The sequence below is a fragment of the Sphaerodactylus townsendi genome, linkage group LG06, assembly GCF_021028975.2.
Source record: "Sphaerodactylus townsendi isolate TG3544 linkage group LG06, MPM_Stown_v2.3, whole genome shotgun sequence".
NCBI classification, from domain to species: Eukaryota; Metazoa; Chordata; class Lepidosauria; order Squamata; family Sphaerodactylidae; genus Sphaerodactylus; species Sphaerodactylus townsendi.
This window is the reverse complement of record NC_059430.1, coordinates 12,844,064-12,859,412: the sequence shown is the minus strand read 5'-3', so window position 1 is coordinate 12,859,412 and position 15,349 is coordinate 12,844,064. Positions and strand designations below refer to the sequence as shown.

Sequence of the window (15,349 nt, the reverse complement as noted above, 5' to 3'; positions counted from 1 at the left end):
GCCAATGCGATTCTGGGCTGTATCAATAGGAGTATTGTGTCTAGATTGAGGAATGTAATTGTACCTCTCTGTTCTGCATTGGTGAGATCTCACCTGGAATATTGTGTACAGTTCTGGGCACCGCAATTCAAGAAGGATATTGACAAGCTGGAACGGGTCCAAAGGAGGGCAACCAAAATGGAAAAAGGTCTGCAATCCATTCCCAACAAGGAGAGACTTAGGGGGCTGGGTACGTTTAGTTTGGTGAAGAGAAGGTTAAGAGGTGACATGATAGCCATGTTGAGATATTGAAGGGATGTCATGTTGGTGGAGGAGCAAGCTTGTTTTCTGCTTCTCCAGAGACTAGGATCAGGAGTAATGGGTTCAAGGTGAAGGAAAAGAGATTCCACTTAAATCTCAGGAAGAACTTCCTGACAGTAAGGGCTGTTCGACAGCGGAATGCACTACCTCGGAGTGTGGCGAAGTCTCCTTCTTTGGAGGTTTTTAAAGAGAGGCTGGATGGCCATCTGTCAGGAGTGCTTTGATTGTGTGTTCCTGCATTGCAGGGGGTTGGACTTGATAGCCCTTGGTGTATCCTCCAAGTCTTATGATTCTATGAATAGGTTCTCTTGCTTGGCGCAGCTGTAGAAGATGCTGATGGACTTCCAAATTCCAAAACTTTACTAAAAAATACCAGTACCATTTCTTGTTGAAAAGGCAAGGTCTCTTAAATTTGACATAATTTAAGGCCTCCGCATGTCTTAATCCAGCCCCTACCCAGAAAGCTGAAGATATCCTCCTTGAATCTGTCTGACCTCCACCCAGGTGTTTTCTCACTATTACAACTATCTCCAGAGATCAGTTCACCAGCAGAAAACGGCTGCTTTGAAAGGTGGACTCTGTGGCATGATACCCCACTGAAATCTCTCTCTTCAGGCTCCACCCCCTCAGTTTTCCCCTGGAATTTTCCAGCCTGGAGCTTGCAACCCCCCTATCGCTCTGTCATCGCTACATCTTGGCTCCATCGATTAAGTGTGCACTGTGTACAAAATTATTTTCTTATCCCTGTCTTGGATCCACTCCTCAACCCCTCCATTCAATGTCGACGAGTTCTAGTCCTTCGAGAAAGGGAAGGAAAAATCCCTTCTCCCTTTTCCTGAGATCACGTATACTTTTATAAACCTCTACAATATCCCTTCCATATGTCATTTTTCTAAACAACATCACTGCAAACCCGAAAGGAAGGTGTTCCAAACCATTGATCGTTTCAGTTGTCCTTTTCTGCACCTTTTCCAAAGCCATTCTATGCTTCTTGAGATGGGGCAGCAGAACTGTTCACATCCCCCCCCCCAAGTAGATCACTGCAAGGGAAATATGTTGCTGTTTCATTTTCAATCTCTTCCCTAATAATCTTTAACGAGAGTGTGCCTTTTTTTTACTACTGTCACACACTTGCTGAGATTTTAATTGAGCTGTTCAGCGAGGCGGAGCAAGGGGGAACTCCGCCCGGGCACGCATGCGCCTTGTGCCCCTGCCATGGCACCGTCCACCCCTGTCCCGCCCCTGGAATGCCACGCCTCCAGAACACCCTGGCCACACCCCTGCCACGCTGGCCTCGTTTGCGCTACGCTTCTGCTGTTCACTACAACCCCAAGAGCTCATTCGTCATTGGTTACTACCAGAGTGGATTTCTTTTTTGTCCAGGAGACATAACCCTCATTTGAAATTAACCTAATTTTCCATGTTGTTGCCCACTTACCCAATACAGTGATTTTTCACTACCTGGAAAATCTGGTGATGTCTACAAACTTGGCTAATGTTGCCGTTCCCACCTTCTATCAAAGATCATTTATTCCCAGTTGAGAAGAAGAGGTGGTTTGACACCCCACTTTTATCTAACTTTGAGTCTCAAAACAGCTTACAAGCTCCTTTCCCTTCCTCTCCCCACCACAGACACCTTGTGAGGCAGGTGGGGCTGAGAGAGTTCCGAGAGAACTGAGGCTGGTCCAAGGCCACCCAGCAGGAATGTACGAGTGCGGAAACACATCTGGTTCAGCACTGCCTCTCATGTGGAGGAGTGGAAAATTAAACCGAGTTCTCCAGATTAACTTTTCACCATTACACCAGGCTGGTGTAAAAAACCGCACTAATCCTACCGCATCTCGCCAGAAAGTTATTCATTGCAACAGTTGCACATTTAGAGAAGAAGAAGAAGAGTTTGGATTTATATCCCCCTTTCTCTCCTGCAGGAGACTCAAAGGGGCTTACAATCTCCTTGCCCTTCCCCCCTCACAACAAACACCCTGTGAGGTAGGTGGGGCTGAGAGAGCTCCGAGAAGCTGTGACTAGCCCAAGGTCACCCAGCTGGCGTGTGGGAGTGCACAGGCTAATCTGAATTCCCCAGATAAGCCTCCGCAGCTCAGCTCAGGCGGCAGAGCGGAGAATCAAACCTGGTTCCTCCAGATTAGATACAAGAGCTCTTAACCTCCTCCGCCACTGCTGCTCCCTTTACTTCTGCCCTCTGCTTCCTCTTCTTTAACAAGATACGAATCGACCACAGGACCCATTCTCTTGTCTCATGACAGTCAAAGCTGTCAGGAGCCTTTGGCGAGGATCTCTGTTAAAAAGATGGTGTGCTTTTGGGAGGGGCGGGGGGGGGAGAAGTCTACTGTCTCGTTCTTCCTCACATGCTTTTTACGACTCTCTTCATATAGAAATGGGAACGCTTGTTGACAAAAAGCTTGCTTTGTTTCACTGAACAGTTTTTTTTCCTTTGACTTTCTGCTCAAGACAAATTGTAAACAGTCAAAAGTTCCACTGATGTTACGCATTCCGTACCTAAATAAACCTAAATAATTCTTTTGGATGCCAGGTCTTCCTGCCAAATAAAATATGATTGGATGCAAGAAGATGCAGAGCTGGGGGGAGGGGGTCCCATATGGCAGTGGTGGCGAACCTATGGCACTCCAGATGTTTGTGGACTACAATTCCCATCAGCCCCTGCCAGCATGGCCAATTGGCCAACTCTCCACTCGCCAGCAGTACTGTCACCATCTTTCCTCTCTTTTGGCCATGCTGGCAGGGGCTGATGGGAATTGTAGTCCACGAACATCTGGAGTGCCATAGGTTCGCCACCATGGCCATATGGTAGAGTCGCAGCTGACCCTTGGTGACCCATAAAGTTCCACTTAAGAATCAGAATGGTGTAGTCAGTGGTTCTCAACCTTCCTAATGCTGCGACCCTTTAATACAGTTCCTCATGTTGTGGTGACCCCCAACCTTAACATTTATCCATTTTACAGATGGAGAACTCTGATGCAGAGAGTCTTAGGCAACCCTGTGAAAGGGTCGTTCGACCCCCAAAGGGGTCCTGACGCCCAGGTTGAGAACCGTTGGTGTAGTGGTTAAGAGTGGCGAACTCTAATCTGGAGAATTGGGTTTGCTTCCGCCACATGAAGCCTACTTGGGCCAGCAATGGTTCTCTCAGAACTTTCTCAGCCCCACCTACCACACAAGGTGTCTACCAGGTTTGATTCCCCACTCCTCTACCTGAGTGGCAGAGGCTTATCTGGTGAACCAGATGTGTTTCCGCACTCGTACATTCCTGCTGGGTGACCTTGGGCTAGTCACAGTTCTCTCTGAACTCTCTCAGCCCCACCTGCCTCGTAAAGTGTCTGTTATGGGGAGAGAAAGGGAAAGGAGCTTGTAAGCCACCTGGAGTCTCCTTACAGAAGAGAAAGGTGGGATATGAATCCAAACTCCACCTCTTCCTTCGTGGTCTCCCGTCCAAACGTTGACCATAGTTGACTCCACTTAGCATCCAAGCTCTGGTAAGCTCAGATTAGTCTAAGCCACAGGTGTCAAACTCGCGCCCCTCCAGATGTTATGGACTACAGTTCCCATCATCCCCTGCCAGCATCATGCTGGCAGGGGATGATGGGAACTGTAGTCCATAACATCTGGAGGGGCGCGAGTTTGACACCTATGCTCTAAGCCCGTGGTGGTGAACCTTTGGCACTCCAGATATCATGGACTACAATTCCCAACAGCCCCTTCCAGCATGGCCAATGATATTCCATAACATCTGGAGTGCCAAATGTTTGCCACCACTGGTCTAAGCTATTAGGGCTGGGGGCGGGGTGGTTGGGTTCATACAAAAAGCAAAAATTTACATCACCCTGTGATTGCAACATGGCTGGGAAAGTTTGGCCAAGAACTGCTGTGGTCTCCCTGATGCACCATTCTTACGGGTACTGGGAAACTGAATTTGTTTTTCATGTGTGAGGTGTCAAAAATGTGCGATGTCACATGATCCCAAGGGATAGGATGGGCTTCCCAGCTGCCGTGCCACTGAAAGACAACTCGCAGCTGAACAACCAACGCATGTGCGCGCCCGGTGTCACACTGTGTTAAACATAGGATTAACTGAATCTGCCAGAGATATTTAATGGGATGCGTTCTTGACCTTTTCCGGGCCTGTGAATATAGCTGTGTGGATATTCAGCACAGCTTTCGGTTACATGTTCTGTGGTGTGAATCACGGCATCCCTTGTTTGAGGAGGGGCACTGGATACACCGCCAGAAGTCCCCATAATGGACATGCAGCCATTGTCAAAGCAGAAAGTCCTGAAGGAGGCTACAGCTGAACATGAAGAAGACAAAAGCAACGACTACTGGGGAATGGCTCAACTTTAAGGCGAACAATAAGGAAATTGAAATTGTTCAAGATTTTCCATTCCTTTGCTCCGTCGTCAGCCGGAAGCCAGACTGCAGCCAAGAAATCAGAAGACGTTTGAGACTGGAAAGGGAAGCCACGTGGAAGGAGGAAAAGGTTCTTGAATGGAAGGATGTGTCACTGGCGACCAAGATGAAGTCAATTCATGCCCTACTTCTATGTAGGAGTGTGAAAGTTGGACAATGAAGAAAGAAGAAAATACGGATTGCCTTGCCGTGCAGTTATGTGCGTACCACAGAAAGCCACTACTTGGGGCAGTGGGGGCTAACCTATGGCACGGGTGCCAGAGGTGGCACTCAGAGCCCCCTCTGTTGGCACGCGCAAATAGAGTGCCCCCCCGACATCTAGGCTGGCCTGGGCTGCTGGGCTTGATTATTAGCATTAAACCTAAGACCTAGTTTTGGGGAAGCAGTGTAGGTAACCCTGTTAAGCGCTGTTAAACCCTGCTGATTTTCATGCAAAGAACTAAAGTGTGATCCTTTACCTGGGAGTAAGCTCGGTTGCTGGCAATGGGGCTTGCTTCTGAGTAAACTTTACGGCCCTGGCCCCTGCCTGGTGGAACACTCTCCCTCCAGCTGTCCGGGCCCTGCGGGACCTTGGCGATTTCCGCAGGGCATGTAAGACTGAGTTGTTCCACCGGGCCTTTGGAGAGACCAGCCGCTGAGTGTACTACCCCCCTCCTCCATTCAATGGGTTCTTAATATCATCGAGACCCATTGCCTCCCCCCTCCTTCTTTCGGAGGATTAAGTTAAGTTAAATGAGGTCTTCGTGAGATGCCTATCTTGGGAAACAATAGTTGTTTTAATTGTATTTATGGCCGTTGTATATGATGATTTTATATATGGTTTTATGTTGTGCACCGCCCAGAGCCCTCTGGGGATGAGGCGGTATATTAAATTAAATAAATAATAAAATAATAAATAATAATAATAAACCCTCCTAGGGTCGTGATTCACCCGTTGGAAGAGTTGCACGGTTGCTTCAAAGCAAAGCCACCGACTACCACCAAGCTTACTCCTCAGTAATGCACGCCTTGGAGCCAACCGTTTTTTCTAAACTAAAACCTCAGTATTCGGGTGAAATTGCCGTGTTGGCACTTTGTGATAAATAAGTGGGTTTTGGGTTGCGATTTGGGCACTCGGTCTCAAAAAGGTTCTCTGTCACTGACTTGGGGTGTGGATTTGCTCACCTAAAAGCAACAAGAGTGCTCTTCATAATGCACCTAATTGTCCTGTGCTGCCTGTGAGGAAATATCAATCACAAAGGTCTTTTTGGCAACGCTGAAAAGCCGCTGCCCTTTTCAGGTACTCCTTGGAAAGATGCTCCCTAACAGTTATTCTTGCCCTCACTTGCCATAATAGGTATTCTTGCCCTCACTTGCCATAATAGGTATTCTTGCCCTCACTTGCCATAGCCTTCGCTTGCTCTCCAAAACATCATCACGTAGCCAGCTATGACCGCCATTGGAAAGACCATCCTGTGTGATCTCTGATTGGCTGAGCTCACTCATGTGGCTAAGGAGGAAGAAGTCAAGCGGGGGGAAAATGGCCCAACGTAGCAGCAGCCAGGGAAAAGAATGACTGTAGCCAGAATATTAACGCATTATGTCTTTGTGAGGGAAATTACTCACCTATTGAAAATGGTAGTTTTTAGTTTAACTGGAAAGTAGAGCTCTTGTCCGTGTGATCTCCCCATGTCCCCCCCCCCCAACCTTTGGTGATCTTTACACATTTCCTGTTTGCCGAAGCAAAGTGCTCTATGATTCTTTCTCCGTGATGTTTATGACGTTCAAACAGGGAAACGTTCAACCTCAAAGATTAGCCCATCAGGACAGACTTTTCTCCGGCTTAGCCCGTTTTGCCTTGGAAATGAATTCAGCGGGCTCCTTCGGTGAACGGAGCGTTCTCTCTCTCTCTCTCTCTCTCTCTCTCACACACACACACACACACACACACACTCACTCACAAAAACAAAACGAAAAACAATTGCTGAATTCATGAGCGACTCAATGATACACTGAGGCGAACATAATAAAGCCAAACAGAGGAACCACAGAAAGAACAAGAGGGCTTCAGATAGCTAGATAGGAAACTCATGTCAAAGGAGTTAGATAAGCGGAAATGAATGAAACCAGTTTTATGAAACCCAGGATGAAGATAAATCTATTTGTTGAAATGAAGACATTTCGGATCCCGCCCCCAACCCCAACCCCAACCCCAGCCGGACTTTCTCAATAAGCTTTGGTGATAGAAACACACAAAGGTTCTATATAAAGCTGAAATAAAATTGCCCAACACACACACACACACACACACTCACACTCAAAGGGGAATCCTTCGAGAGCAAAGTTTCCAAGGATGAATCAGCCACAGTTTTCAACCTTAGACGGCAATAAAGATTTTCATGGCTTCTCTTAGCTCATAAATTGAGTGGCATATGCTACCCTTGATCTATGCGCAGAACTCCCGTTGAGAGTAACGGGACTTGCCTGTTGTTTGGAAGTTACTTGTTTAAAAAAGGGCAAATGAAGGCTCTTCATTAAAGAGAGAACAGGCTGTTTGAGCTGGAGAGGGAGTGAGTTCCCTTGTAACAGTGTTAAGATTTGGGAAGGGGAGGGGTGGGGCATTTCGGACGACGTCTGCTTTTGGTAACAAGAGAGGCATGTCACTTCAAAGGCATCCAATCTATTTGTTTGGGGTTTTACGCCTTTCAATATCCTTAGCGCCACATTTTCAGTTTATGTTTACGGGGAAAAAATGAAATGTACGCATCTCCTTCTCTTAGAGGTGCCAAACTCCAGGTGGGTGAAAATATACCTGGTGGGCAGGTACACCTGTAGAGATATGTCGCAACAACTGCATCGATGGCCTCAAAATTCAATTATAATGTATTCTTCTTAAGGAAGGACTCTTTTGCCAGATAACAGCCTCTGCGTATCATTTAATCATTTGTTTCCAAAATCGGTGGCATACTTGTTTACAGAAGTAACAGAAGTAACAACTTAAAAACCTCTAAACTAATTTTTTACAGAGGTTAACAACTTATAAACCTCTCCTTTTAAAATAGCAAACATGGAAGTGTTGCAGAGCTGGAAGACTCCTGGGTTGGGTCGACCTGGTCACAAGGACTTTGTTTGGCCCCACAGTCTCACTGTTAATAATTTCCCAATACTATTTCTTTATGCAGCAGTTGCTGGTACTATATGTTTCTTCAGGACCCTCTCCACTGAATGGTCCTTTCCGCATGGGCGGTTTATGGCACCCTGGGGACGGCAAAAACGCCGTCCCCAGGGAGCCATTCGCACAGGGGGCGCAGCTGCTTCGAAGCTGCCGTTTTCCGACCTCGCTCGGGGAGCGAGGTTTTCGGAAAATGGCGGCTTGGAGCCACTGCCGTGCGAATGGCAGCGGCTCCAAGGTGCCCTTCCCCCCCACCCTTCACTTACCTTGTCTCTGGCCATCCGGCGCGTCGCCGAGGCCTGGGGACACGCCCCCCTGCCCTGCGACGCTGGAGCAGTCGCGCAGGGCCGGGGGGCGTGTCTCCAGGCCTCGGCGACGTGCCAGACGGCAGAGACACGCTGGGTCGGCCGGGCAATGGCGCTCCGCGGTGCCGTCGTCCTGGTTGTTTCTGGGACTGTTCATGCGAACGGTCCCAGGGGGGTTGGGTCGGCGTGGCTGACCCAACCCCCATCGACACCGTGCAGAAACGGCCAATAAGCACAGGAAAACTTGTCTGCTACATTCTGCATTAGTGCCCCTTCCACACATGCAGAATAATGCACTTTCAATCCACTTTCTGGTGGGTTTTCCAGGCTCTGTGGCCGTGGTCTGGTGGATCTTATTCCTAATGTTTCACCTGCATCTGTGGCTGGCGTCTTCAGAAGTGTATCACCAAGAGGTGTTTACGGTGTGAAACAGACTTTTCCCTGTGATACACCTCTGAAGATGCCAGCCACAGATGCAGGTGAAACGTTAGGAGCAAGATCCACCAAACCACGGCCACACAGCCCAGAAAGCCCACCAGAACCAGTTAAATCCAGCCGTGAAAGCCTTCGACAATACACTTTCACAATTGTTTGCAAGTGGATTTTGCTCTTCCGCACAGTAAAATCCAGCTGCAAAATGCATTGAAAGTGGATTGAAAGTGGATTATTCTGCATGGGCAGAAGGGGTCTAATTCATAAAAGAGGGTTGATTTTGTAAATGAATGGTTAAATAATATGCAGAGAGTGTTATCTGGCAAAATAATCATTAATTAAGAATAATACATTATAATTGAGTTTTGAGCAGTTGGTGCAGTTATTATTACAGACCTCCAGGTGGGGTTTGGAGATCTCTTGTAATGACAGCTGATGGCCAGATTACAGAGATCAGCTCTCCTGGAGAAACGGCAGCTTTGAAGGTGGACTTTACGGCGTTGTACCCTGCTGAGGTCTCTCCCCTCCAGGGTGGCATAGTGGTTAAGAGCAGGTGCACTCTCACCTGGAGAACCGGGTTTGATTCTCCGCTCTGCCACTTGAGCTGTGGAGGCTTATCCGGTGAACCAGATTAGCCTGTGACCTCCAACACACGCCAACTGGGTGACCTTGGGCTAGTCACAGTCTTTGGAGCTCTCTCAGCCCCACCTACCTCACAGGGTGTTTGTTGTGGTGGGCGGAGGGAAAGGAGATTGTAAGCCCCTTTGAGTCTCCTTACAGGAGAAAAAGGGGGGGAGTATAAATCCAAACTCTTCTTCTTCTTCTTCCCCTCTCAGAATTTCTAACCCGGAGTGGGCGACCCGACCTTTCCTGTCTTCGTTTGTCACGATGAGGGTGAAAAGAATTTAGTTGCAGTAACAATGCACAGGATTACTTATGGTGGGAACAGCACAATGTATCACACCAGTCTCATCAAGCTAAGACATTCAGAATGTCCAGTTGAGTCTTCCAGTGGCTACTTCTCCGCAATGCACCATGTGAGTTCTGCCTGCCTCGAAGCAATAATAGTAACCTCTATGACCAGTGGTGGGATCCAAAAATTTTAGTAACAGGTTCCCATGGTGGTGGGATTCAAACTGTGGCGAAGCGCCAATTAAGCTGGGCGGGGCATGATGGGGGCGTGGCCGGGCATTCCGGGGCGGGGCATTCCTGGGCGGGGCTGTGGCAAGGACGCAGCCGCTGTGCCGGTCCTTGGGTGGGAAACGAATGCACGCAGGCGCAGGCTGCCACACATGCCGGTGCACCTCCTGCTAGACTGCTTCAAGTTCTGCGCACTACTGCTGAGAGGAGGGGCGTAACTAAGGCAAAAATCACGTGGCAAAATCACCAATTAGTAACCCCCTCTCGGCACACACAAATAATTAGCAACCTACTCTCAGGAACTTGTGAGAACCTGCTGGATCCCACCTCTGAATAATAGTAACCTCTATGACCAATTACCCACTAGTGCTCTGGCGCACGGTATATTAAAGCACTTTCACTAGAACATCGTTCTTGTTAATTTTCAAGCAGTCTAGGTACAATGGCTTTTCTTGATTTTGCACAGTTACACGGTACCCGATGTTACAGTTTTATTGCTTGCTTACATATTCTTCAACTAACAAGTTGTTGGATTCAGCCAGTCTGTCTTTTACAAAGTGGGAGGCCGAACTCCCATTAAAATAATGTACATTCTCAGCTCTGAAACACGGTGAATAGAAAGCACAGTTCTTACAATATATACTTTCAGATGGTGGCTTTGTTGGCTTACAGAAGAAGCCCTGGATTCAAGTCCAGCAGCACCTTAGAGACCAAGAACATTTTCGAAGTAGAAAATTTTATGAGTCACAGCTCTCTTTGCCAGGTATCTTATACCCTGAAAAACTTATTTGTCTCTTAGGGGCCAACAGACTCAAAAGTAGCTCGTATCACTTATAAAGCTCATTTACAGGGCTAACCAATGTACTTCACATATATTACTGTGGTGTAGTGGTTACAGTGTCAGACTGGGATCTCTGAAGCCCAGGTTCGAAACCCCCGCTCTGCCACGGAGGCTCGCTGGATGACTTTGAGTCAGTCACATAAACTCAGCCTAATCTACCTCACAGAATTCTTGTAAGGAAAAAATCAGGGGTCTTCAAACTATGGCCCTCTAGATGTTCATAGACTACAATTCCCATGAGCCCTACCACTTGGCCATGCTGGCAGGGGCTGATGGGAACTGTAGTCCATGAACATCTGGAGGGCCGTAGTTTGAAGACCCCTGGATAAAATGGAGGAGAGGAGAATATTGCGAGTAGTGCTGAATCCCCAGTGTATAAACGAAGGAAACAAACCAATGGTCTTGAAGATGTAGGATTCTAAGAGCAACGCTGTGCTGGAGGCTATCTGGGTCCCATGCAGTCACCTTGCTATGCTGCAGGGTCAAAATTGAAGAGGAAGGAGTCAGAATTCTGGCCTCACTTCCTTGGCCCCATTAATTCAAGTGCCCATTCATATAAAAAGACCCAGGGACCTTCACGCAGCTTCGGTTGGCTCCAAGTGCATGATCATGTTCAACTGAGAGTTTACATCATGTGGAGGTTGCCAATGTATAAAGTGCAGGGTTGTGAAGCCCCAAGGGGCCAACGAATCCCCCACCCACAGGTCTTGTTGCCCGCCACTGCCTATGGTATTTTAACTCTATGGTTTTACCACAGAGTTTCTCTATGGTTTTACCACAGAGTTTCTGGTAATTCCTAGAACTACCCTTTGTCATTTCCAATAAGAACTGTTGGTAAGGACATCTAGGAATTGCTGGAAACTCTATGGGATTTTCCTCTATGGTTTTACCATCAGGTTTTCCTCTATGGTTTTACCACAGAGTTTCCGTTCATTCCTAGAAATACCCCTTGTCACTTTCAATAAGAGAAGAAGAAGAGTTTGGATTTATATCCCCCCTTTCTCTCCTGCAGGAGACTCAAAGGGGCTGACAATCTCCTTGCCCTTCCCCCCTCACAACAAACACCCTGTGAGGTAGGTGAGGCTGAGAGAGCTCCGAGAAGCTGTGACTAGCCCAAGGTCACCCAGTAGGCATGTGTGGGAGTGCACAGGCTAATCTGAATTCCCCAGATAAGCCTCCACAGCTCAGGAGGCAGAGCTGGGAATCAAACCTGGCTCCTCCAGATTAGATACACGAGCTCTTAACCTCCTACGCCACTGCTGCAGGTTAAGTACGTCAAGCAGAAATCTAAAAGAATCCTCTCGTGATACTGAGCGTTCCCCAACCGTCCTGCCGAGTAAGATGAAACCTGTGGCGTAATGCAGATGCGGTGGGCAGCAGAAACATCTAATAATGCCTCCCCCTTCACACTTTCATTTCTACTCGAACACGATTCTGTTGATGCTCACAGCTAAGATGGAAAATATTTATTAATTTTTCTTTTGCACTGCTTTTTGAAACAACGTTGAAACAGATGTTTCTTGCCTCAGTTTGGATACCGAGTATAGATGGGCTCTTGCCAACCCACTCCGAAACTCGGCCTCCTCAGCACACAACCCAGCTTGGAAAACAAAATCGCAAGTAGACTTACTGCAGCCTGCTTTGTAGCTGAAACCCGGAGGGAGGAGGAATCCTTGCTGGGCAGCTGCGGCGAGAGTCCGCTGGTCTGGAGGGAACACTGGAATCATTAATGGCGGCAGCTGACCTTGGACCTGCTGAACGAGAGAAGGACAATCAAAACGGGAATCATGGCTGCTCCTTAACGTTATGTTGTGGTAATCTGGGGACACAAAGGACAACCTGCCCCTATTCTAAAACAATCATTTCAGTAACACAACCCGCTGCTCTTCCAATACATATGCGGAGCTCCAGCAAGCACAGAAAGGCTTTGCTTCATTGCCAAGGGAGCTCCGTACCCTCGTTATTTTCCACGTGTGGAGCTCCCTTTCCGTGGAGAGGAATGCAAATGCTCTCGAATGTGATTTTCCACGATCGAATCCAGAACAGTTTTGCAACCATGAAGCCAGTCGCAGCCTGCTAGCCACACAAGGTAGCCGAAGTGGCTCCAACCTTTTTGAGCCTGTGGGCTATCTGGAATGCCAACAAAAACATGGTGGGCACAGGCACAAAATGGCTGCCACCAAAGGCGTAGCCAGCCATACAACATCTGCTGCACATTACTGTCAGACACACAGTGAAAACCTTGCAATGTAGTAGCAGTTGTTGTCGAAGTGACATTTGTTTAAAATATGCACAGCCCATCAATGTCCAAGGGCCCATCAAAAGTCTTCCTGGGCAAAAGCCGCCACCCTCAAATTTCTAAAAACACTGGGTGGCTGCCTAGAAAAGTGCCTACGGGTGCCACAGTACCCACTGACATAATGTTGGGGGCTCATATTTTAGACCACCAGGGCTTGTGAATCTCCTGTATGGGTGGACAGCAAGTTAAATATGAGCAGCCGGTGTGATGCAGTGTCAAACGCAAGATGTCATAGTCCCGCTGTACACTGCATTCGTTAGGCCTCCTCAGGAGTACTGTGTATAGTTCTGGAGGCCCCACTTCAAGAGGGATGTGGACAGAATGGAGTGGAGGAAAGGCTGAGGGTCTCAGGAATGTTCAGTCTCGAGAAGAGGAAATTGGGGAGGGGGATATGATTGCTCTCTTTAAGCAGCTGAACGGCTGTTACTTAGAGGAGTGCGGGGTGCTGTTCCTTTTGGCCGCAGAGGATAGGACCAATGGTGGGATTCAAATAGTTTAACCACAAGTTGTTTACAAGAACCATTATAACAACCGGTTCTGCCGAAGTGGGGCGAACCGGCTGAATCCCACCACTGGATAGGACCCGTGATAATGGGCATAAATTACGGGCAGAAAGGTTCTGACCGGATAGTAGGGAAAAAATTGTTTTGCTGACAGATGGGCTTGTTCCACACATATATGGCGCCGGTGTGGCCCCCGTGTCAGGACTGCAACTCCCAACATTCACCGGTTCCTGCCTTTTCCCCAAAAAGTGCGGGAAAACAAACTGAGAAGCTACATCCCACCCGAGCTTCAGAACCAATGGGAGCTGGGAGGAGGGGAAAGGCTGATTGGTTGCTGTCTGCTTTTGTATACAGTTTAAATACTGGAACTGAGGGCAAGAATCCTCAGTTCCAGCACCCTGTACCTAGGGCAGTGATGGCGAACCTTTTCGAGACCGAGTGCCCAAATTGCAACCCAAAACCCACTTATTTATCGCAACGTGCCCACGTGGCAATTTAACCCGAATACTGAGGTTTTAGTTTAGAAAAACGATTGGCTCCGAGGCGTGCGTTACTCGGGAGTCAGCTTGGTGGTAGTCGGTGGATTTGCTTTGAAGCAACCGTGCAACTCTTCCAACGGGTGAATTACGACCCTAGGAGGGTTGACTCAGAAGCAAGCCCCATTGCCAGCAACCGAGCTTACTCCTAGGTAAAGGATCGCACTTTAGTTCTTCGCATGAAAATCAGTGGGGTTTAAAAGCGCTTAACAGGGTAACCTACACTGCTTCCCCAAAACTAGGTCTTAGGTTTAATGCTAATAATAGAGCCCAGTGGCCCAGGCCAGCCTAGATGTGTGGAGGGGGCACTCTGTTTGCGCGTGCCCACAGAGAGGGCTCTGAGTGCCACCTCTGGCACCTGTGCCATAGGTTCGCCACCACTGACCTAGGGCATAGGTGTCAAACTCGTGGCCCTCCAGATGTTATGGACTACAGTTCCCATCATCCCCTGACAGCATCATGCTGGCAGGGGATGATGGAAACTGTAGTTCATAACATCTGGAGGGCTGCAAATTTGACACCTGTGACCTAGGGCAACATGTATCAATAAAGTTCTTCTTTTTTAAGCTGCTTTGTTTGAGTGTGTTCAGCCTTACACCCCAAGGCCGTTCACACGTTGAGGCGCAAGCGGCCCCAGATTGGCCGCGGCCTATGTAGGTGCCTCCGTTGCGTTTCCCCACACTTATCTTCTCTCCCTGTGGAGCTCCCCGGGGATCGAAGGGCAGCATGGGCATGTCTCCTCATTACCTGCAGAGCTCCGCAGGGAGGGAAGGTAAGTGTGGGGAAAGCAGGAGGCGCCTAAAAGAGGTGTATTCAACCCGGTGCCATTTGCACAGCGCCGGCTGGGAAATACTGTTTCCCAAAAGCCTCGCTCATTGAGCAAGGCAGGGAAACAGCGCTTCTCCGCCAGGTAGGAGGAAAAAGCACGGTGCTGCCTCGATGTAGAGGTGGCAGCTGTGTGTGCAGCGCCTCTGGAACAGTGTTCTTCCATTCCAGGGGCACTTGCTGTTGAGCCCAGAAATGAGAATTAGGCCATGGTCTGCCTATTGAGCCGAGTCCCGCCCGGTGGATTTACAGAAGGGCCTGCCGTGTCACGCCATGCCCAGCGAGATGACCCAAAAGAAGCAGAGTAATGCTGCCTAGATTTCCACATATGGTGTTGAGGATGATCCAGTAGAGCACAGGTGTTGAACTTGCGGCCCTCCAGATGTTCATGAACTACATGTTCCTCCAAGCTCCTCAGCCCGCGCCACTATAATGATATGCTCATATTTGGGAGGGACTGAAATTAGGGTGTAGTTTATGCGTATCCGGAGGGCCGCAAATTCAACACCCCTGCAGTAGAGCTACCTCATCCCCTCTTCCTCGCTCTTAGCGAAAGCAGGACTTCACCACAATTTCC

At 48.5% G+C, this 15,349-nt stretch overlaps 1 protein-coding gene across 4 annotated transcripts in view; it reads right to left on the bottom strand.

The window, feature by feature from the left end:
- SOX5 (SRY-box transcription factor 5) overlaps nt 1-15,349 on the bottom strand; it is a 633,967-nt gene that overhangs the window by 173,036 nt on the left and 445,582 nt on the right. For 3 of the 4 annotated variants that reach the window (XM_048499520.1, XM_048499517.1, XM_048499519.1), the window contains exon 7: nt 12,240-12,363. In XM_048499520.1, the coding sequence (XP_048355477.1) occupies nt 12,240-12,363 (124 nt within the window). The remainder of the gene's footprint in view (nt 1-12,239; nt 12,364-15,349) is intronic. The other variant, XM_048499518.1, reaches the window with a different exon arrangement.